The sequence below is a fragment of the Anolis carolinensis genome, chromosome 2 (genome assembly GCF_035594765.1).
Source record: "Anolis carolinensis isolate JA03-04 chromosome 2, rAnoCar3.1.pri, whole genome shotgun sequence".
NCBI lineage: Eukaryota > Metazoa > Chordata > Lepidosauria > Squamata > Dactyloidae > Anolis > Anolis carolinensis.
Window position 1 is genome coordinate 113,639,444 of NC_085842.1, and position 24,718 is coordinate 113,664,161.

General features: G+C 36.7%; 1 protein-coding gene across 2 annotated transcripts in view; it reads right to left on the reverse strand.

Annotated features, from left to right (window-relative positions):
* Nucleotides 1-1,625: 1,625 nt before the first annotated feature.
* sfxn1 (sideroflexin 1) overlaps nucleotides 1,626-24,718 on the reverse strand; it is a 33,148-nt gene continuing 10,055 nt past the window's right edge. The window contains exons 2-12 of one of the 2 annotated variants that reach the window (XR_010002779.1): nucleotides 23,398-23,576; nucleotides 22,893-23,063; nucleotides 21,269-21,367; nucleotides 19,494-19,569; nucleotides 17,955-18,040; nucleotides 15,277-15,404; nucleotides 14,040-14,089; nucleotides 13,175-13,292; nucleotides 7,867-7,916; nucleotides 7,363-7,410; nucleotides 6,009-6,026 (exon numbers count right to left, since the gene is read on the reverse strand). Coding sequence is in view for 1 of the 2 variants with exons in the window: in XM_003217437.4 (XP_003217485.2) it covers nucleotides 5,930-6,026; nucleotides 7,363-7,410; nucleotides 7,867-7,916; nucleotides 14,040-14,089; nucleotides 15,277-15,404; nucleotides 17,955-18,040; nucleotides 19,494-19,569; nucleotides 21,269-21,367; nucleotides 22,893-23,063; nucleotides 23,398-23,576 (984 nt within the window). In the remaining variant the exon portion in view is untranslated. Of the gene's footprint in view, nucleotides 6,027-7,362; nucleotides 7,411-7,866; nucleotides 7,917-13,174; nucleotides 13,293-14,039; nucleotides 14,090-15,276; nucleotides 15,405-17,954; nucleotides 18,041-19,493; nucleotides 19,570-21,268; nucleotides 21,368-22,892; nucleotides 23,064-23,397; nucleotides 23,577-24,718 lie in introns of both variants that reach the window. The other variant, XM_003217437.4, reaches the window with a different exon arrangement.

Below are 24,718 nucleotides of genomic sequence, written 5' to 3' on the forward strand. Positions count from 1 at the left end.
CCCATTTATAATCTTATATTATCTGCTTTGAACTGGATTATCTTGAGTCCACACTGCCATATAATCCACTTCAGTGTGCATTTTATTCAGCTCTGTAGAAGAAGCCTCATATAATCCAGTTCTAAGCAGATAATATAAGATATACAATAGAGTCTCACTTATCCAACATAAACACCCTGGCAGAACATTGGATAACTGAATACGTTGGATAATAAGGGATTCAGCAAAAGCCTCTTAAATATCACATTCCCTCTCGACCCTCTCTGCTGCCAAACGGCCATCCATGTCTATGCCAGGCATCCTCAGAGATTGGGAGATCTGTTTGAAAACAGACAAGTGGGATGTTTATTTCTATCTCACCAATGATATCCAGGATGGGATGACTCTGATCTGTCTCAGGCGACTGTGAATGTTCCACTTGGTCACCTTGATTATCATTGAATGCCCTTGCACCTTCAAGACCTGGCTGCTTCCTGCTTCGGAGAGGAATCCTTTGTTGGGAGATGTTAGCTGTCCCTCAGTACATCATGTCTGGAATTCCCTGATTGCTCAGTGCTGTTCTTTAGTTAACTGTCCTGATTTCACAGATATTTTTAATACTGGGAGCCACATTTTGTTCATTCCAGGCAGGCAGGAACCATCCAGGCTTTGAAGCTACAAGGCTATTCAGTGCCAATTCCAACATTCACACTTGCCTAAAGCAGACAACAGTTCTTTCTTCCACCCTGGTCATTCCACAGATAGATAAACCCCACTTGCTTTCGTTACAACACATTTCACAACCTCTGAGGATGCCTGCCATACACGCAGGCGAAACATCAGGAGAGAATACATTTGGAACATGACCATGCAGACCACAGAACTCAGAGCAACCCAATACAAAGAGAAACAAAAATAATAAAATAAATACAAAAAACAAATAAAAAAACAAAATAAAATAATACAATTAAAAAACATAAATAAAAATAATATAATCAAATAATAAAATATAATACATACAAATAATAAAATAATAAAAACAAATAATAATGAAAGAATAAAAATAAAATAAATACAAATAATACAATAAAAATAATAAAAAACACTAAAAAATAATTAAAACACTAAAAATTAATACAATAAAATACTATAATAACAGAAATAACTAAAAATAATACAAGAAAATAATAAAATATAATAAATAAAAAAGATAAGTTACAATAAAATTAATTAAAAAATACAAATAACGTCAAATAAAAATTCCACAACACTTTTTAACCAATACCACCACCACTTTGCCACAGCAACGCGTGGCTGGGCACCGCTAGTACATCTATAATACATACATCCATATTTGTAGTATGTATCATTGGACAGACACCAGCATTCATAAATCGCCCCATTTCTGTATAAGATAAACATTTGATCGTTATCTGTTTAGGAGAAACGAGAGCAGCTGTCTATTCTCATCTATTCCACCCACAGTCAGCATAATATCTATGTGTCTCCCCCACCTGGGTGTATTATATTCACAAAGTGCCTAAAGGTAAATTCTACTGGGATATCTACTACTTCCTACACATAGTTCCCACAAGTGTAAACACTATTTCCCGAAGTTTGTTTCACACAGAGAAAATAAAAACATATTCATTTCAATCACCAATTTTAATATTTCATCTCATTCACTTTAAATAGTACATTTAATGCCATCTGGTATGGCAACACATTGTGCTAATACTTACATTAAAAATGTACTTAAGTCACAATATAATCCAAAATCATTTTCCAAAAATGGAAATATAACTGCTCAGTTAACTAGTTATGTAAGTTTATTGCACTTTATTGGAAACATTTTTAAAACATTCTGTCTCTATCAGATCAGATTGGCTGATCATAATCCTTTTTTTTGTTCTTTTCAATAGTACCAGGAAAAAATGTATGACTATTCATTTGAGTTAAAAAAAAAACATTAGTAGACTGGTGTTTAAAAAACAAAAGCTGGACATGAATTTTGATGGGCTGAGACAATATATCAGTAAAGCTCTCTGCTCTGTTCTAATTTTCCCAATTATGCCACTTGTAAGTACTCAATTTACGCAAGCATCGTGAGATAGGTTTAAATAGATTCAATTTATATCAAGTAGAAAACAAAAATGATTGGGAAAGGTGCAGCCTTAAAACACTGAGCCCTTTTTAAAAAGGATTGAAACTATCACATTCTTTCCTGTGGTCTGCAGCTATGAAATATGGGTACATTTAATATAGTCCCTTTACCACTGTCTCTTCTCCTACAGAAATATTGTCATTGTACTGTCAAAATTTTCTAGGGAAACCATTAACCCCAGTGCACCCTCAAAGACCCAGCTGCTCCTCTACTAGGAAGAACTCATTTGTGTTTTTCTTCTGAGTAGTTCTGATCTGATCAGGCTGTTAAGAAAACTTGTAGAAGGCTGTATCTATACTAGCAGAAATCTATAGGTCCAAGGCACACCCAATGAACATGATCCTTCTACAATTCTTCAGAACTGCTCCTTTGCCCCCCAAAGGGTACAAATCATTAAGGGTAACCAGTCTCTTGCCACAACATTCCCATTTAAAGGCAAATTATATCAAAAGCTATCTTTTTCTGTTTTAGTGCCAAGGGAGGCTTGTAGTAGTGAAAGTAAAACTGGGGGAATTGCTGCCCAGTTCTGACCTAGATGTTTCTCCCTCAGGCCCCTTAGGGGAAAATCTCCTTAACATCTGAGATATTTTCCCTGATCTGTCCATTTTGTGTTCTAACAAATTACCAATGCTAGTATTGACTTCAATTAACCTAGTCATATATTTCTCAATAAAATTAACATATTGTCTGCATTCATAAATTATGTGATGAACATTTCTATCCTTAGGAAGGAGCCATATTGCAAAATAAAATGGGGGGGGGGATTGTTTAGTCTCCATAAAAGTAAAAGCTTTCCAACCCTCAAATATGGGGCAAGCCTTAGAATAAGGGACATATGACAGGTTTACAAGGGAGAAGCTTTCTGGCTTCCAATAAGGGGCATACCTTACAAGAGACACATTTTACAAGCAAAGGAGTCTGCAATATTAGCTTCCCCCAAAAGCTAAACCTAGAGTACAGGAGTCATAACCCATAACATTAGAAGGAACAAATATTCCTCACACTTATTCTAAGGCTTATATTATGGGTGGGCTTCTTTATTGCCCTGTGTGATTTGAGAGTGAAACACAAAAACAGGCTCAATATTGCCTCAATAGCTGCATGTGGCATGTTAAGACAAAGAGTACGCGGTTTGTAGTTTTTCAAGAAAACCTGTTGGCTCTACTGAACTGCAATGAGTTCACAAGCTTCCAGTGGCACATAGTCCTACCTGGAATGCAATTCACTATTGACTAAAACAAATGCTGAGCTTCAGCATAAGATCGTCCTTTCATTCCAGTTCTACGTTGAACATTGACTGCTACCAAGCAATCTTCTGCTACATGGCACTGCAATCATATTTTTGGACTTTTACATTGTGTCTAACACATCTGGACAGTAGCTACACTATATAGCTGCTACTCACTGGTAGTACAAGGCTCACTTATTGCATATATTATTTTAGACATGGACAGAGCTAGATCTATTTATATCAGTACATGTGGGGGGTCTCCATTGTATTGTAGAATACTGTAACATAAACAATAAGGATCAAGAGTGTATGTGAATCAGGCAAAAACAATGAAATGTCCAGGGAGATAATTCCCTCATTTGTGGGGCTGAATGCACCAGGATAATTTACTAGGCTGAGTGTTGGAGATTGGTTCTCAATTGTCAGCTGACTTTGCCTGAGCAAGTTCCTATTCTGTTGTCTGTAAAATGGGAAATGAGAGCACCCAGCCTCCTCCATGGAGAGAAGACATTTTTAAAAAGAAATACATACTGAGCTGTCTGAGTTTTGGGGGTTTGGGGCTTTCCCTCTCTTACTTCCGAGGAGGTAAGAGGGAGAAGACCCAGCTGGCTCTGTTTAGGGCTCTCCCTTCTCCCTCCTCGGATGTACAACAGGGAATGCCCCAGACTCAGCTGGCTCCATTTGTATTTCTTTTTAAAAACTGTCTTACCTCCAAGGAGGCAGGAGGGATAATGAAGCAAAGAAAGGCAAGAAACCATTTTCAGGACCCCAAAAGAGGGGCACGACTATTATGTGATGGCAACTATTATGCAGTGAAACACGGGGTATTAAAAGAGCCATGAACAGATTCCTGTGCTTCGTAGGGAATAAAACCATTGACCAACAACTATCAGTATATTTTAAAAACTATGTAGCATCTCATTTGAGTTTTTTCCCCAAACAGGGCAATTATACAATAGCATTGAGCTCCAAGGCATTTCCATACACTGGATTTTAAGAAAAAATATCTCGGGAATAGCAATAAAACTCATAGATAAGGAATTACCTTTATTAGTACCACAACATTTCTTGAACCATTATTGCTAGATGCAATCTGATGCCCACCAATGATTCTTTCAGTCTGCAGTCTCTATACCGAGATAGAGTTATCACATCTGGCCCGATCACCAACTTTTTCCTACTAGGATTTCTGGGGATTTGTGTGATGAAGTTGCATACCTTCCTGTCATTTGGTTGGACCTAATAAAGGTGTTGCCTGATTGTGGGCTTAATTTTTTTGGCTCAAGAAAATTACAAGAAATTTGATTATTTTCCAATATGTGAAAATAAGGAAACAAAAAGAAAAGGAAACAAATATATTTCTATTTCTGGGTGGGACAATTGATACTCATAAACAATATGTATAATTCTAGCCCTGCATTTTAGCAGGATTTGGCCACCACCTTCAAACAAGCAGCATAAATAACATTTGGCACTCATTAGAAAATTTCTATAGCATCTTGTCCATCAAGCAGTTACAAGAGCTAACTCAAATGTCCTTTCAGAGTTAGCATGGTGTGGTGAGCTTTACACATGAGGGAAAATTTTAAATGAGGACATACACAAAAGCACATAAATCCTCATGTACAGCATACATGAAGAGGTATTATAATACTCCTGAGACAATTGTACTATGTACCCTGCTCAACATGTAAACTGGCTCCATAGATTATCTATTATTATCAATTTCATACAGATTTCAAGGGTTATTTCTAGTTACAATAGTCAAGGGATGGGATATACAGGTGATGGGAAGTCACCACAGAAACAATTTGGCAAAATATCTTTCATTTGCTCGAAAGATAAGGCAAAAATGAAGCCAGTTCTCAAGTAGACATCACAATATCACACACTGCCTAAGAAAGTACTCCAATAGAGAAAAATAATCTAAATTGTAGATGCAAATATAAAAGTTAAATATGTAGTTGGCAATCCTTCTCTTGTATAGAAAGATTTAAAATAAAATAGACACTAAGTGTAACACAGCATTGTGTGATTTTGTTGTGTTTGTGACTTTTTCTGTAAGAAATTTAGGGATAAATTCAATATTGGTCCTACCTTGAATACAGCCTTTGAAATGAATAGCATTGTGAGCCACAATTAACTTGTGGTGTGTTATTGATTTTTATAGGGTTCAGAGACAAGGAATAAGCAGAATGGGTTTTGCCATTTCCTTCCTCAGAAATATAGCCTACAGCACCTGATATTTGTTGGTGGTCTTCCACCCAAGGATTACTCTGGATAGGATTAATGTTGAATTTAGTCCTCAAAAAACTAATGGAAACTACAATAATTACAGCTGAAGAAATATGATATCTATGAAGTGGAAAATACAGATAATGGCACTGACAACAATCTGAAACAATAATGATGAGATCTCTTTGTGATATTAAATAATCACTACCTCAAACTGTGTGAAATTGAATGAGCATATCAGGACTGAGTTCTTTTCGTCAACAATGTCACAATCAAAAGTAGATTCAGCTATTTGTCACTGAGAGATATGTTGATGTTTTCTACAGTCCTTTGTTGAAATACACACATTGCAATTCAGGATTGATCTCTTGGATCTTGGCTTGTAATTCAGGCTCCAGACGTGTTACAGACATGGAACTGAACAAAAGAAAAACATGATCAAGTTTCCTATGTATAAATAACACAGATTTATGATTTTCTAAATACAAAATATTTAAGTTAATTAGACTGAAACCTATTATGATCTGCGCTATGAAGCTTGCTTATACATTTGTCACTGTCTTTTAACATGGTTTACTATATTATTGTACTCCAAACAGTTTCTGTTTTATATTAGAAGTTTAAAACGATCTTGTTCTGCTGACTAATGTAAGCTGGAGTGATACGTTTTATGTCATAAGATGCACTGTTATAATTTTAATTGTGCTACCAACACATACATAAAAAAAAACCAGAGTTCAGCACGCATAAAAGCAAAGGCATTGAAACAGAAAACATCATAGCACAATGATCAGAGCAGGCCCTAGGTATTTTTCAAGTGTAGGCGAACAGAATTTTGGTGCCCCCCCAAACCAATCACTGAAAAATAAAAGCATTGGATAAGTGAAAATGTTGGATAATAAGGAGGGATTAAGGAAAAGCCTATTAAACATCAAATTACATTATGATTTTTACAAATTAAGCACCAAAACATTATGTTTTACAACAAATCAACAGAAAAAGCAGTCTCAACTGCACCTCTGTATGTTTTGCGCCCCAAGCGACTGCTTAATTCGCCTCATTGTTGGACCGGCTCTGACAATGATATGCCAACACTAAATAATACCTACTTGGGTGGGATTAATACCTAGACTAGATTTGGCCTTTTCTAAACCAAAGTAATGTTGACAATTATATTGCTTTGACTTAAAACAGTGCCACATTCTCACCAAGGAATTAGTGGGTCTTTGTTTACATTGAAAAAGTCTGATCATTCCATGAAATGAAGTTTTCCTTATTCATTCCAGCACATGGGAGTCAGAGTTTCCATATTATAGCAATGTGACCAATTTATTGTAGAAGCAAAAATACAAGTATCTTTTATTTCAGGTCAGTTGCTTTCTCCCTACTTATTTTAAGAAAATGTTTACCACAAGTCTGGAATGGTAATCATTATCCAGAGAAAGGTTAATCTCCTTTCACAATGGTTTCCTTGGGCAGAATCTTCACATCTCGACAGTTACGGCCAGTGAACAATCATGAGTGGAAACCATTTGCAGACCGGATTTGGGCAGGTGCCTAACTTGTGATTTTTTTCCCTTCCAAGTATGAAGCTAGGTGACTCGTACCTGATCTGGAAAGCAGGGTAGCTGCCTTCTCCTATATTTGTAGTGCTTCCAAAATAACCTGAGCAATAACCTACTATAAGAACAGCATTCTAAAAATATAGTGTTATAAGAATCAAAGACATAGTAGTGTAAGAACCGAGTAGTACCTTTTTTGTGGAAATAGGGCACAGCACAATGGGGTTGCGAACACCAAACTGGAAGATACAAATTGAGATTTAGGTTATTTGAGGCATTCTCAAAGTTCAAGCAAAACCTTTTTAAATAGATGTGGACAATTTTAGAAGTTCTGTTGGAATCTGATGGCAGTATCTATTTCAGTATATCTAATATTTACTGCAGTACAATATATTGTATTAGGGCCTTGCTCCTTCCTTTTTTGTTTGATGTGTTAGTTCCCAACCAAGACAAAGTCAACTGAATTATTTGAGATGTCTTTTTCCAAAAGCTCAAGATTTGCTTTGTTTGTTTTGTTCCTAGTTAGGTCCTCTGGTGAAAGCTTATCACATCACCTTCACCGTGTTATTTGCCTTAGCCTTAGAGAGGCTTGGACTGCCTTGCTATGATAAAGCTGAAGATTAAAAATGAATACCTGTCACAACAGTGAAAATGGTTATAGCAAGAAAAAGGTTAGTTTTAGAATTTTTACTCACCAGAAGCCAACTAAACCCACTTGAATGGGGGCGCTCATCCATGGAAACCTCTGTTTTAAAATGAAAAGTAACATGATAAAGCAGTATGTTCCTTCAAAAGATGATACCAAACTATCAAGGCATATGGAGGCATATGAGTATTGGGTACTCATGATATATCATCTCATGATGTGCCCAACCTATGAAAGCCTTCGTTTAGTCATCTTGGCTTCTAATGAGAGTTTGGGCCTGGTTTTCTGTAGAACTCATTCATTTGTTTTTTAGCAGTCTGTGGTATGCATAGAACTCTTCTCCAGAATCACATTTCAAATATTTTTTTCTTCATGTCAGCTTTTTTCTGAATGTGGCCTGCCATATCATTTTATGTGGCCACTGAGACTTTCAATGCCAGGGTAACATAGTTACATTTATATTGTCTTACACTTACAAATGGTCCTTTGAAGGCTGATGTAGCCCTCAGTGAAAATGAGTTTGACACCCCTTTCTCGCCCATAAATAAAAATTAGAAAACCTGTAGCTTGGCTGTTTCTGAAATATCTTTACACTTGAAGATCCTATCAAATTCCTTTATAGCTCTGCTTCTAAGTATTACTCTTCTGATTTCTTGATTACAGTTTCTATTATAATTACTGACAGAACCTTGACAGAAACAAAATCTTCAACCATGTCAATGTTTTCATCATACACCTTAACATTATGTAAATCATCTGTGATCATTATTCTTGTTTACTTAATGTTTATCTGTAATCCTGCTTTTTCACTTTCTTCCTCAACTATCCTCAATGCTCTTTCCAAGCATTTTCTGTTTTTCATAAATAATATGTTGTCTGCATATCTAAAATTGTTCCTTAAATTGTTGATGTTTATGAGACAATCCAAAAGGACTCATTATTGTGCTAATTTTAATTACGTTTTAGTTCTTTTTGTTGAAAAAAAGGCCCTAAAATTTGAAGGAAAATAATATCAATGTGCCTGCAAAAGCCATTTGCCTTTCTAATAATAAGCAAACGTAGCAAATGAATGCTACTTTTATGAAAAAATAGAAGTTTTTTCAGTTGTTACATTACTTTCAAAAGAAAGATCATTTGTCCTTCATTACATTAAAAATAACCTTACTTCTTAACTGTGTAAGGAACACACTGTTACTTTAGACACTACGGAAGGTCCAGTTATGTAACAATGCAGCACTTCCATTTCTCCAAAACGAGACTGAGCTAGTCTGTTATTTACTTATTGTTTCAGTGCAATGTATGATCAACCAATGGCTCCATGATGCAGATTGTGCAAGCCTATTTCACCTTGAAAATGAAAATATGAATTTGCATCAGTGTAAATACAACTGAAGTTGCTTGTCAAAACATAAATGTATTTTCATTTGCTTGTGTGCTTATTTACTTTGTTCTTTTATATTTTATGTATGTCTATTTCTGAATTTATATTCCATATTTTAATAAAGTATACAATTTTGTCTATTCTTGAGCAGGGTATTTTAACTGAATGTTTTTTATTTTAAATGTTCTAAACTGCCTTATCAGTTTTTTCAGCATACATTTGAATAATAAAACCCCCCGAAATACATAAAATAAAAATTGTTAGTACATAGAAAAAAAACAGTGTTGACATTGTAGATTGGTTGGTTAACAATACCTAATTTGTGAAAAACGATGTTATAAAACTGCATTTATACTAAGAAATATATAGAAAACTATAGTTATATGAATTGTATGACTAACATTTGAGTACTATTCAGTGACTTACTAAGAATATATCAGAAGATAAATGTGCAGGAACAATGTCTGAACTAAGTGGAGAAAGAGAACACAGACAAACAAGTGCATAATCTTAGAACTAGAAGGAGCCATAAGGGTCCTCCAGTCCATCATTTAGGCAGAGATATCTCAAGATCTTTGGAGGTAACCTTTACCTAAAAACCTCCACAGAAAGAGAGTCCACCATCTCCTCTATCAGTTTATTCCAGCATCAGGCAGTTATTAGCATCAGGAAGTTTTTCCTAATGTTGACAAAGAATCTCCATCATTGGAATTGAATCCTTTTTATTCTTCCACAGAGTCTCATAGTTCCTTGCAAGATATACCCTGGACTATAATTTGTTCCCATATGGATCAGAAGGAAGAGGAAATGTTGCATGTTTTAATGGGTCTTCTCAGACTCTGTTAAGTCATGGATTTTCCTCCTTGAAAAAGAGCACATCTTGCAAGGCATCCTATCAGGCCTGTATAGGACTCTTTCTGTTCATCTCAGAAGGGAATCCCATACCACCGTCATGCATTTCTCTTCCTCTGGGAACTAGCAGGAGATCTTCCATGGAAAGAACTCTCCAAGCACATCTCCATACTCTCTTTGAGCACACTCCCAATGAAATTGATTACTCCTCTCAATAGACAATCTGCTTTTTTATATGATGAATTTAGAGCACACTGCACAAAATAAAAAGAAGTTCAGCCTTAACCCAAAAGACAAAAACTAATTTTCTTCTCTCCCTTCCACAATTTTCATGCAAAAAGCTTGTTTCCTCCTTCTGGTTTCCCAAGCGCCAAGTAAAATAGGCACCTTATTATTTGGTTGTCAAAATGCTGCTATTAAACGAAAATAATTACATTCCTGAATGAATCAAAAACTATTATTTTAAATGGTTTGTGTGGCAACCTTTTTTTAAAGCTTCAATTACACAGAAAAATTCAAAATCATATTAGCAGTAACTTGACTGAGAAGGGCATAATTAACTTAACCAAGCAGTCTCTACACCAGCTGCACCTGGAGTTATATTTTGAGAAAAAGATGTCATTGTGTTATTTCAATCTCCTACTGTCTCCTAGCTGTATTTTTAAGTATAATATTTTACTGTTGCAGTATACATCTACCCAGAAGTAAGCCAGATTGGTTCAATGGGGCTTATTCTCTGGTGAGAGGGTTGCAGCCGAAATGGCTTAATGAGAAAAAATTAATCTAACAGTGGCCTTCAGTCAAGTAGGAGGGGAGCCCACCTTGTGCTGGTCAGATGAGGCTCAGATTCCAAGCTGTCACTTGTTCCTTGAGAACAAACCTGCCAATGACTCCTATTGATACATAAATAGGAAAGCTATTTATGAGATAGAATGTCTCTGAGGTGCTAGAGACAAAGAAAGAAAGGTGCCCATCATTCTCATATGTTACTTGAGGCATCTGCCTGGTTGGAAACTGAGTGTTCCAGCAAAGAGAGCAGTTCCACTTTTTTCCATTCTAAAGAATTCATTTTGGCAGTCATAGAATCATAGAGTTGGAAGAGACCTCATGGGCCATCCAGTCCAACACCATGCCAAGAAGCAGGAAATTGCATTCAAAGCACCCCCAATAGATGGCCATCCAGCCTCTACTTAAAAGTCTCCAAAGAAAGAGCCTCCACCATACTCTGTGTCAGAAAATTTCAAGAGATACAAAATTACTGACATTAACTAGAAGCCACAGTGGGACACACTTTGTTCTAAAACACAATAAACAAAAGATTGACAAGGCATACAGAGTTTTTCAAGAAAAATTAGAATCTATGCAGTGTTGGTAATTTTAGAAAATGACAGATTAGACACTGTGCTAGACTATAGTATTATTGCTGTCAAAGAATTTAATGGAAGTGCACATGCACAAACTTCCATGCAATTGTGGTGCACATGATAGTGCAAGAGACAAAATATAAGGTAAACAATCAAAATTGATTTAGGTCATGGCAGAAACAAAGCAACTAAAATATAAAGTTAGGAGTGTAAGAGTATAGGATAACCTTGTTGCGGATTTCTCAATACTGGTTAACAACTCAGCAATTTTTCAAATTTATTAGGATATTTGTAGTATGAAAAAGAGTTTTTCTAAAGGAATGCCTTTTGAGTGCAATGGGAAATGTCAACTCTAGGTCTTTACATCAAGGTTGGGCACGTGGAAAGCTATGGGTTCACATTTTGCCCCAGCAAACCTTGGAAGGACACATCATTTACCATACTTACCATAGTTCCCAATTCCAAAATGCCCCAAACCTCCTCTAGAGGGTATAGTGTGAATTTTCAACATTTTTTTTGCACTTTCCTTTTTTCAACAACAGGAGATGAGTGGAACTCACTTCCTGTTTCAAAAAAGACTTCTCCCAAGATCTCCCAAAGCATTGTGGAAATAGCCCTTGTCACCACCCCATAGAGAGCATTCTGGGGCAAGAGTCTTCAAGTAAGGTAGATATGCCCTTCACACATCCCAGAGGCAATTTTTGAGCAATTTTTGAGCAAACCAACCCTTTTAATCCCTGAGTGGCCTATATGTAGTTTTGTTTGCCCATAGAATCATAGAATTGGAAGAGGCCTCAAGGGCCATCCAGTCCAACCCCCTGCCAAGAAGCAGGAAAATCGCATTTAAAGCACATCCAACAGTTGCCCATCCAGGCTCTGTTTAAAAGCCTCCAAAGAAGGAGCCTCCACCACACCCTGGGGCAGAGAGTTCCACTGCTGAACAGCTCTCGCAGTGAGGAAGTTCTTTCTAATGTTCAAGTGGAAACTCCTTTCCTGTAGTTTGAAGCCTCTGTTTTGCATCCTGGTCTCCTAGGCAGGAGAAAACAAGCTTGCTCCCTCCTCTCTATGACTTCCCCTCACATATTTATACATGGCCATGCTTTATAATGATGAGCATCACATTGTTCCAATGAGCTAAAATTTGTGGACACACTCGCATACGTTTTCACATGTGGGAACAGCAGGAGTCAGGCAAAGAAGAATGCTTTAAACTAGCAGGTTAGTGGTACTTTCAATTTCATTATTCCTATTGAACTTGTTACAGTAGTTGAAAACTTCCACATAAATACTGTTGGAAACTGACATGTATATTCTGTATGTCTGGACTCTTATATGGGTGATAGGCAGAAACTGCTCCAGTTTTTATGACTCAGCAAAGGCTCTGTGGCTAAACAGATGAAGTAGATATTAAAGATGTACTATCAAAATTGCCTCTGAGAGTGGTCTTAAATCATGAAAATGAAAGATGGTGCTTTTCTGATAGGATTCAAAGAAAGGTAGACATAAAACAGAATCTCCATCTTCTTTTCAGTCTTTGAAAAGCATTGCACATAGGTTAAAGCAAATAAGAATTGTTATCTGGAACAGTGGAGAAAGAACTAAATGAACACATTAATAAAGCACACTGCAGATGGCAAGTGATGAGCTTCAAGATGACATGCACAAGCTGCTTGTTAAAAAGTGCTGTCCATTGCTCAATAGAGATAGGGCTAATCAATACCAAGTCTTTATGATTAACTAACTGAAGAGCAATGATTCACCTGAACTCAGAGTCCTTGAGGCAGAGAGGGGGCGGGGAGGAGCAGGAAAACATAAAGGGAGTCATGACGGTGTCAAAGAACTGAGCGGTCACTGAAGGGCTCTGTCAGATGTGCTGATCTGAAAAATTTACAACATCCGCAGGTTGATTGAGCTGCATAAAAATCAATGGAGACTCAGCTTGACATTCAAATTTTTTATATTATTTCTTGTAACAGCCCTTACTACCCTGACAGAAATGCTTATCCTTTAACTGTATATGTCAAATGCAAAGAGTGTTTACTCCAGAATGCAGTGTGCCTTAAGCAGACATTTGAAACTCACCAATAGCTACCTCGTGGCCAATTTTGACTACCTTGATAGTAGACACAAGCCAGAGCCACACACAAAATGTGGCTGCTTCACTTCAAATTGGAAAGTGACTGAAAATTCCTTTCTATAATTTTAAAAATCTAGGAAATGCATCTATTAGTAAACGATCACTTTTGGAAGTTCCCAAGTATGATGATTCAACTCAATTTGAGCATCCTCTCCCTTGGTAGCAGTGAGGTATGTGGGGCTGCTTGCAAAAATTGAGCTATTGCTCAGCCTTGCTTCAAACAAACCTCTCACTTTCTGGAATGTGGACCCTGCATCATTTATCTGACTCTTAAAGCATTTCCAAATTTGATAATGGGGAAAAAGTATGTTCTTGCTTGCTGGCTAAAAAGCTTTCAGATTTTTTTGTCATAACAGTTTCCAAACAAAATATTGCTTAGGGAAAAAACAGGAAATAGCAACAATTTGACAGTTTTGTCATATGTGAAATAAATAAAATGGACACACTGATTGTAATAAAGAATTTAATCTTTAGAAGTGTTGATTTACCTTTAAAAATGCTTTCTTTTCCAAAGAATTCATAATGAAAGGGGGAATGGCTACAGAGAGAAAGAAAAAAAAAACATGATTAAAAAACTTTTTATAATTTATTATGGTGTGTACATATGGGAGAAGGAATGGAGAAGACTTGGTATTCTCTTATATAAAGAAATATTATATATACATACATACACATACTGTATAGTGATGAGAACAGATTATTTAAAATTGGGAGAAATGTCCACATGAAGTACAGATGGGATGGTTACTTATGTGAAGCGAGAATACACAGAGAAATACACGTACATACAAAAGTCCCCTCGGGTGAGAAGGGTGGGGTATAAATGTTGTAAATAAATAAATAAATAAATAAATAAAGTCTTTACATGTACTCAACAGTGTTTTCCTGCTGGTGAAATGGATGTTGAATCCTGCCATCCTACAATCTACCATATGAACCCTAGTCTCCTCCAGAGTCCTGGGGGAATCCCTCAGAGAACACCTGGGGCCATTTCAGACAACACAATAAGAGTTCTATGATTCCACTAACTCCGATTGCTGCGTGTTGTTGTTGTTGCTATTGTTGTTATTAATACCCTGCTTTCTCTCTCTACAGGGATGAAGAGAAGATGAAAGGGAAGTCTTATTATGTCATATGGTAGTCTCCTTACAAACTAATGGATTTTGTTCCCTCACTCCCCCCACCCCCCAAAAAATTCAAAGAGAGTTTCTAAAATATATTGGATTTTTTTTTGTGTCAGGAGCGACTTGAGAAACTGCAAGTTGCTTCTGGTGTGAGATAATTGGATGTCTGCAAGGACGTTGCTCAGGGGACGCCCAGATGTTTTACCATCCTGTGAGAAGCTTCTCTCATGTCCCCGAATGGGAAGCTAGAGCTGACAGATGGGAGCTCACCCTGCTCCCTGGATTCAAACCACCAGCATTTCAGTCAGCAATCTTGCTGGCACAAGGGTTTAACCCATTACGCCACCGGGGGCTCCTGTATATTGGATTATGATATAGAACTTTGGCTGTAAGGATATAGTCAACATGCACATACTGGACTAATAAAGGAGAGCTACAAGGTCTTGCTATATGTTATTGTATGTTATGTAAAGAAGCCAGAGGCAGGGCAGCACACAAGTGTCTGGTAAATTGAAGAAAAATGCAGAACTACAAGCAAAATCTTTAGGAACATATGATTTCATCATCACCCCTGCAAGCGTTAGGCTTAAGTTGAACTAACCCATGCCTGGAGCAGCCATAAGGATCCTCGAGATAACCACCTGCACTATGGCCTGTTGAGCGGCTTTGGATGATTCACCCAGTCGGTTTCCATTTTCGTCTGTAATGGGAATACCATACTTTAGTTCCCTGTTGAGTTTAAAACAAAAAGACAAACAAACAAACAAACAAAAGCTGAACAATTACCAATTTTTATTCTTAAAGGATTATATCGATAATATAAACTATTTATATATTCAAACTGTTAATTTCCATCTATTCTAAAATTCTAGCAAATAATGTCTGAACATTAATTATTGTCAAACATTATTTTGTATTATATTCATAACTGGGCAGACTGATGAACGTTTAAATTAAATATTAATGCTTTACTCCTCTTTCATATGAATTTTCTTTTTAAAGCTGGGCCAGTTTGTGTAGCCTGTGTGAGGAATTCCATTGATAGTTTTTCAGTGGCTATAGCTAATTCTCTGTTCCTGCAGTGCTATGCAGCTCTTCTGCTCCTTGTGTAATAATGAATCTGCATAGTTCCAAGTCATTATTATAGGCGATCTCATACTGTTAAGTGCATTCATGCAAGAAGAAAGCATCTCATTGTAGATTTCTCTTCATGCAAAAATTCAGACAGCACTGAGCCAGAAAACCCACTAGGAAGTCATGGGTCAGTGACACCATCCTACAGAATCATGGCAATTCTGGTTGAGTCTCCAGCCCACAAAAGGAGAGGCAGGATACAAATGGAATTAATAATAGTGAATGCCAACAAAATTAAAATAGAATTTCAAATCATTCAGAAGTTTCCCTATTGACTTTAAACTATAAAGTCAACATGTTAAACCTTAGTAAGACAACACAGCAATTGGAAAAATAAGGCATATCTATCAAAGTATCTTCTCCCTCTCTGAAACTCAATTTTTCTTCAGTTGTTTGAAATCCTAGCAGGTAAGGGATGAAAGCTCAAATAGGGATGTGTCTCCACTAATACTTATTTATCTGTTTTAGTTAATAGATATTTAACTGGCCAGACAAAAGTTCTAAAGTACACATTTTAAAATCTGTATGGGAGTTGTTTCAGAAGTCAATAATCTCTCCAGAGTTTTCAAAGTGTGAGTCAGAGTCCTATTTCCTCTCCATGGAAAAGGAAACACAGAGTACTGGGGGGAAAAGGACTTCACTCTACAGCAGTGGTTCTTACCTGTGGGTCCCCAGGTGTTTTTGGCCTACAATGCCCAGAAATCCCAGCCAGTTTACCAGCTGTTAGGATTTCTGGGAGCTGAAGGCCAAAACATCTGGGGATCCACAGGTTGAGAACTATTGCTCTACAGCCTGTTTGAGGTTGAATACGATGCATGCAATTGCTATAAAGATTAGATGTATTGGTAATTGATGATGCAACATATAGTATGCAGCAGAAAAGCATTCTAAGTGTGACCCATCTCCTCCTTGACAATGAGCTGGAAGACTGAATTTTCCTCCTTTCCTATGGAGGAAGGACATGGGTTACACTTGGAATGCTTCTCTGCTGTATGCTATGTGATGCATCATCTATAAATCTAATCTTAACATATTTTTCCCCAAACTAGGTCATGAATATAAATAAAGCATATTGAACTAGGTCATGAATATAAATAAAACATTCACTTCACTGGGCATCTGTTAACTTTTTAGTCATAAAGCTAACAAGACTTCAAAACCACTATGAAGAGAGGATCTGGTCAGGCCTGTCTTCCTAGGTCAATCCTAGACTAGGGAAAGCAATGTCAATAACATACAAACAGAGGCTTGTCTTTGTGAGAGGCAGATAGGGTTTGGACATGATAGATATAGGGTTTGGATTTGAGAGATAAGGAATGGATAGTATAGAGAAAAGACAGTCCAAGGGACAAGAAACTGACTGCAAATTTAGGGAACTAAGATTGATTGAGAGTTCAAGGGTTAACATATCTGCCTTTGGTCCCACTCTGGTAAAAAAGGTTGCATGCAAATAAATAAACATGGCTTAATAAACCTCTGCTTGTTTGTTTCTTTTTACCATTGTCTCAGCCTGTTTTTTTAAAAAATTCGGTCACACCAACCACAATGAGCCCACAACACAGCCATAAGTGTACATAAAAGAAGTCACCCTGAGGACCAAGTATCCAGTCTAGAAAGGGATTGTTTTTATCTGGTGCCCACACAACCCAAATGGATGATAAATTATCCTATACAGAAACACATGTAAAGTTTTTTCTTGTAGAAAAGACATGTTTTTTGGCCAACACCTCCTCTCCGCTTCCACCCCCAATAATTTAGCGCAGAAACATCAAACATGCACCAAACATATTTCTGCAAAGGGGATTTCTTCCCCAATTGTGTGTGTGTGTGTGGGGGGTGTGTGTGAATGATGCAAAAATGACAAGGTAGGGAGGCACCACAGAATGTACTGACTTATCACATATCTAGTCCCTTCAGAGGCCCGATCCCATGTGGGCTAATGAAGCTTAGTGGGTGACTGCATTAGCTTGCTGGTGTGTGGTGGGAACTTTGCAAAAAAGAAAAAGAAAAAAGGGGGGGGGGGTTGGCAATTTTCCTGCAGCTCAGCTTTCAAATCAAGCTAGGAAAGAATCCCAAAGCACATTGATAGCCCTTCTTCTACAGGTAGCATCCATTTCAAAAAAGCTCTAAAAAGACTTATCTTACCTTTGTCTCATTAATGGGATATTGATGCAATTAGCAGCAGCAACAGCAGCAAAGGGAACAAAACGTCCTATAAGAGGTGAGACATGCTGTGAAAAGGGAGAGGACAATTATCTAAAGATGGAGAAGGCTCGTATCCCCCCCCCCCCCAATGATTCTTATCTTAAATATTAATGGGGTACCATTTAGGAATCTGATCTTAGCTGTTCTTTGATGACAAGCTGACTGGCTGAATATACACCAAACCATCAGAGAATGTATGCCACTGGAACAGGTGTGTCCTGATAATATTGGTAAAAACCAGGTTTGGGGAAGCTGTGACCATCCAGATGTTATACTTTCATTTCTCATCTTGCTTAGCTAGCCTGCCTAATACATACTGAGTAGCACCAAGATCTGGAAGGCCACATGTTCCTTTCCTGGTAGAGGACATTTTAGTAGCTTTTAAAAGCAGGGGGAAAAGGAATAGAAATCCTGGGTTATCCTATAGCCGAGTACAAGTTGAGTTCCTCTTATTTGAATCTGAAATTGTCCACATGGGAGGCTGAGATAGGTTACCTTTGCTCTCTGATGATTCAATGCTCACAAACTTTCTTTTATGCACAACATTAAAATAGTAATAAAATTACATTTAGGCTATGTGTACAAGGTGTATATGAAACATAAATGAACTTTGTCTTTGGACTTGGTTCCCAACTTCAAGGCATCTCATTATGTATGTACATAGAAATACAGGTTTTCCAAAATCCAATAAAATCCAAAATCAGAAACACTTCTGGCCCCAAGCATTTTGGATAAGGGGTAATCAACCTGTACTTAGGTTCAGGGTTTTAAAAAGAGGGTTTGATTTTAAGATATGCGACTTTCAAAAAAGAGTAAATGTCTTTCTAATGTGGCTTAGCCATTCCCCGAAAGCTTTTAGAAGTATGGCTATCTCAGTCTGTTGCAGGAAAGACAACGGGTGCCTCCTGGTTTGTTACACAAAACATATTTCCTCTGACTGAAGCTTCTGCAAACCAAATCATGCATTGTCAGATACATGAAGTGAATAGTGACAATGTATACACTTTGTGTGGTAGGATTTGATATTTAACAGTCAGTAATATTGGGCATCATTAGTTCAGAGAGTCACTTTTCCTAGAGAATGACATGGTGTTTTCACTGATGTGGTAAGCAGCACATGATTAAATATGCCTCCATCCCAAATAACAACTCTCCCTACTCCAAACCCAGTACATGGTGATAAGTGTAGTGAGGAAAATCTAAATCAACAACATCTACTGTTGTGTGTGCAGATAATGCACAGGACATGAGTCACTTCCGTACTGAAGCAAAAAGGTTAAGTCCAAGGACTCAGTAATAAGTTTTCAGATATGCAGACTACTGGATATGCAGGGTCAGAGTGGACAAGTGAATTTCTAAGATGCCACAAGACTTTTTCTTAATCTTTTGATGACTATACAAATCATTAGCTAAACAGTTTTCAAAACAATCAAAAGCTCTTCCTGTCACAAAATAAAGGAGAGGAAAGGACAGAAATACCTTTGTTAGTGCATTTAGTCCTAGAGCAGTTGCAACAGCACCTGTGGTGGCAGAAACATAGGCTGTTCCCAGCTGGCTAAAACAAAAATAAGAAAATTTGCATGTGCACAATCATTGTGGGTGCTACATTTCACACGTGTTCAAATTTTTAAACAGGGATTCTGTAACCAGCATCGTATTTCTGGTCCAAGGTTCCCTTCCCTGTGGCCTCAAAAATTGATGTGTGGTAGACATTTCAAACTGGAGATTACCACAAGTCGGAAACAACATGAAGGCACACAGCAAGACTTTCTTTTTTATAAGATAACTCAGTGGAAAGACTGTGTCTAGACTGAGGGTTGTCCTCCTAAACTTTATCCACGCCATTTTAGTTTTTTTTGTTATGTTTTAAATGTGACTAATCTAAAAAATATTTACAAAAAAACAAAAACACTGAAGACAAGAAAGGTCAATTAAATATGCCAGTTAGTAGTGTACTAGTTCCTACCAGATACAATCCACATCTAGCATAGAATACATTCTATGCTAGATGTGGATTGTCTAGTTAGTCATTTACACTATATAACTATGTCATTACCAACATGCAAATACATTATGTTAATGAAACACAGAAGTAGGAGAGCAGTCATGCATCAAATAGTATAGCATTTCTTATTGAACTGTAAATCAAGGACTTTGAATTCTTATAATTCATTATAATTATATAATCTGTATCATTTCTATTTTCTATCATCACATTTTACCTTGTGTGAAAGAAGACATTGGAAATGTAATAATAATTCTAGCTGAACAATCTGAATTCTATTACTACAGTAGAAGTGGAAGGCCATTCAGGTGCAGCAGGAGAGTACTATTTTAAATCCGTAATGTTTTTGCCCCTACTCCAAAAGTTAATTAACACCCTGGTCCCATAGGCAATGTCCATGTTCACCTTAGTCTTTCATTTCAGAGGAAGATTAGTTAGGAAGTGATTTGCCTACTGGTTCAATGAACCAACCAAGCTTTTGTTAGCATTATGCTGCCTCAACGGGATTGTACCGACTGAAGCATTAAAAAATATTCACCATGTTCATGGGTTAAGCCTAGTATAATGTGTCCTGAAAATCTGCCCCTGTGGAGGAGCAATGCAGGAAAGAGGCATCATTACTTAGACTGTTTTTACAGGACAAATAGCTTTTAAATTGTTATTTATTAATACTTATGGCATTCTAAGCTGTACTGAATGATAATTGTTTATTGCTATTGTTGTACATCATATATTGTTTATATTTTTGTATTATTATTGTAAGCTGCCTCGAATCCCTTTGGGGAGAGGGGGTGGGGTATAAATAAAATGTATTATTATTATTATTATTATTATTATTATTATTATTATTATTATTATTGCCACCTGGTTCTGCTGATGGAAGCAGTTTCATCTGGGGAAAACACAACTGCATGAAATTGCATGTTGGCAAAATATTTAAGCCATTTGCCAAGGCAGCTCATAGTTTAGCTTTGCATTAGATTTAAATCAGTGGTTCTCAACCTGTGGGTCCCCAGATGTTTCGGCCTGCAACTCCCAGAAATCCTAACAGTTGGTAAATTGGCTGAGAGTTCTGAGAGTTGTAGGCCAAAACATTTCGGGATCCACAAGTTGAAAACCACTGATCTAAATTATAGCATTGGAATGACTATAAGGACCATCCAATGCAACCCCCTGCCATGCAATACACAATTAAAGAATCCAAGAAAGTTGAGCACCCAACCTCTGTTTAGTAGTATGATTACTTTACCTGACAGTAATTGGAGCATCTCCACTTCTGTTGGTATAATTTACAATGGCATTAAATGACTGGTTAATCCATTGCCAGAAGACCACAGCTGGAGTAGTTCTTAAAGGAAGAAAAATACAATTATATTTTGTTAAAGTTGGGAACTGAAATAAATTAACTATTATCATTCTCCCTCCAGAAAATTATTTTGTATTGATAGAGCAATTTTAATTTTGTCAATGGGGAGCCTTGTTGGTTTGCTGCAAAATAAAAAGGGGGAAGGGAGATGGTCTAGCAGTACTGTGAAGACTAGCAAATTTATTTTTGCATGTGGTAATTTCCTAGTATAAAATATACAAGGATTTATTTTCAATCAGAGTCAACAATACGATTACAAATGTCAGGACTGAATCAAATTCTTAATAGTATGTAAGGCAGAATTTTTTAAAAAGGAAAACAATGTAAGGACTGCTTCACAAAGTTGTATTTTTTTCCTACATGGTGCACATGCAATATGTAAATTCCATAATTGGAGTATTAGCAGGGGGTGCAGTTTCTGGGCTGCAGCAGTTCCAAGACCTCCCTCCTGTTCCTTCACCGTCAGCACCTCCCATGAGAGAAGCCTCCCACAAGGATGGTACAAACATCAAACCATCCGGGCGTCCCCTGGGCAATGTCCTTGCAGACAGCCAATTCTCTCACACCAGAAGCAACTTGCACTTTCTCAAGTCGCTCTGACACACAAAAAGCACCTCACAAATAATGTCATTAGAGACGTTAGTCTGAATGCCCTCTCTTCTGTTCTCTGAACAATTTCCCAAAAGATGACATTTTGGAAACCTTACTTTCAATGGTATGACAAGAAATGGTTAAAAGGAGCTAAAGTAAATTCTAGTTTAAAATTGTACTAAAGAAAAGTAGGAAAATGATCCTTTATGCTTTAGTTTGTTAGTGTTCAGTGTATTAGTTTGTATTCATGGTTTTAGTCTGAGTTTAATGTCTTAATATTTTGTTTTAGTATTGTGTTTGAGCTTCAGCTTAGTTTAGTTGAAGTCTTTGTTAAATAAATATATATATACACACATATGTATATGCTTATCTTTTTCTTTTTTTCTTTTCTTTGTTTCTGCTTCCCTTTCTTTTCTTCTTAAATGCTGATTAATTGTTTGTATTAAAACTAATAAATAGTGATTGAAAAAGAAAAGTAAGAAAATATTGCCAAAAGCCAAAACCTAAATTGAATTATGTTTTATGAAACATTTGAAGTTTAATGGTGCTTCAGCTGCAGTATTCAAAACACTTAAAGTACAGACAATAACTCCCAACTATATCATTAGGAATATTAATCTTGGTTTATAATTTTAGAACTTTTATCTCAAATGACAAGATTACAATTTTGCATCTTTTTTTTACTTCAGTTTTTTTTTGTAAATTTATAATTTTGGCACATGCAATTGAAAAAACCCAGCCAAAATGTGTATAATTTCATGGCAGTTGACCATTTTCCCAGTAAAATATCTGAATACATTACAAATTCTTTTCTCATTAAGAAATAGAAAGTATGTAAATATTCTTTATGTTCCCAGGGATAAGAAACTTATTCCATAGCATTGTTACTCACTAATATTCATAAATAGTTACTTACCTATAAAAAGTCATCATACAGCCTGTAATAGTCATGTTCATAGGCACCTGAGCAGACATGCGACCTATCAAAACCATCTTTTCACCAGTATCTGGATGAAAAGCCGAATCATAGATATATTTTGCCCTCCAAAGATCATCTTCTGTCAATCCGGGGGCCAAAATACCTTGCCTTTAGGATAAACAAAAATGCATGCAAATAATCAGTTATAAATATGATTCCATGTATATTTCATGTCCCAAAATTAGTAACTTCATAAGAAAACGGTTGGAAATATTTTGTCAATAGGATTGTAGAGCAGCTGTATATAAGAAAACAAGCTATATGTGTAAAAAAAAACCTCTACTGCACTATCTATTGTTGTGACTTGCTCTTGTTAAGTTCACATCCAGGTACAGCTTTCTGCTTTTTATGGCTATGGGATTACTCCAGTCCTCTTAATTACTTATGACAATGCTCACTTTAAGTCCTTAAACTAAATTGAGATTAAAAATGGAAATCATACCTGTAGTCATGAACAATTTTCCTTGCTTTTTCCAGCTGTTCATTGGATAACAAAATATTCCTGGGATCGGTCACAGTGAAGAAATGGCTCGCTCGTCCAATAAATGTGCTTTGATCCCAGCGAGGCTCTTTGATGTTGATGTCTAATGATATGTCCGATGACATTTTCTCCAAAGAACACTGAATGATAAACAGAGACAGGTCTAGATTTCAGTTTCAGAGTTCTTGGGAGTGCCAGTTCCCGTGTATTTACATATGTTGGTTCTCTGACACATTCTCTGAACCATTAGGAGAAGAAAAACCTTACCTTTATCTGACTTAAGAACCTAGCACTGAACCCTTGCCAATGCTTCAGGCTCCAACAGCTTTCATGAGGCTTTCAGCCAATAACAAAATGTAGGTGAAGAGAGCCATATGTACAAACATTTATGGAAAGAAGGAAAGAGGGGTTGTGGCTGCTTGTCCTAATTCCTTTGTGTTTGCCCGTGTCTGAGGAGCCTTGATGTACTATGTATGTGGAGTCAATGGACACAGAGACATAAGATGAGACCAGCAGTTGAAACTCCCACAACTGGACCAAGATATTTTGCCACCGGAGACACAGCAGCAAATGGCACACACCACCTTTCCCTGGGCAAAATGTCAATGTCACTGCACCAAAGCTAGCCAAGCAATCTCTAAGATGAAAACTTAGAAAACTAAGATGAAACATTTTGCTTTCTTTTTATTCAACTACAAAACTGCTGTTAGCATGTATCAATTATGTATAAAGAACTGGATAGTAAATATGGATTCTTCTTTGATACATGGTATCAGCAGTTAACCATACTCTTGCTGCTACTTTCGTGTATCAAAAAGCAATCCATATTTACTATCCAGTTCATTATACATTATGCCCAACAAATATTTTACTGGTAATATATAACCTACCTTTAACACATTAATCTTAGATCAGTAACTTTACCTTCTTACAAAGATGGTGCTTGTGGATATAAATTTTAAACCAGTATAATTTTGCCCAATATGAAAAAGGAGCCTTATCTCGACATCTTCAGCATTTGTTTTAAACTTTCTGGGATATTTCAGACAGCTTATTTGGGATTAGATTGGAGACTGCAAATAAATACAAGGTGCTGTAAACTATATCTCACAGGAAGAAACTGGCAAAACCACCTGAGAATTCATTGCCTAAGAAAATCTATGGGCTTGAAGGACACACACACACAGCAGGCATACATACTCTTATATAGGTTTTCTTTTAAAGTATTGCACAAAGGATATTTTATATTTTTGGACGATCCATATGAGGATCGTGCCCAACA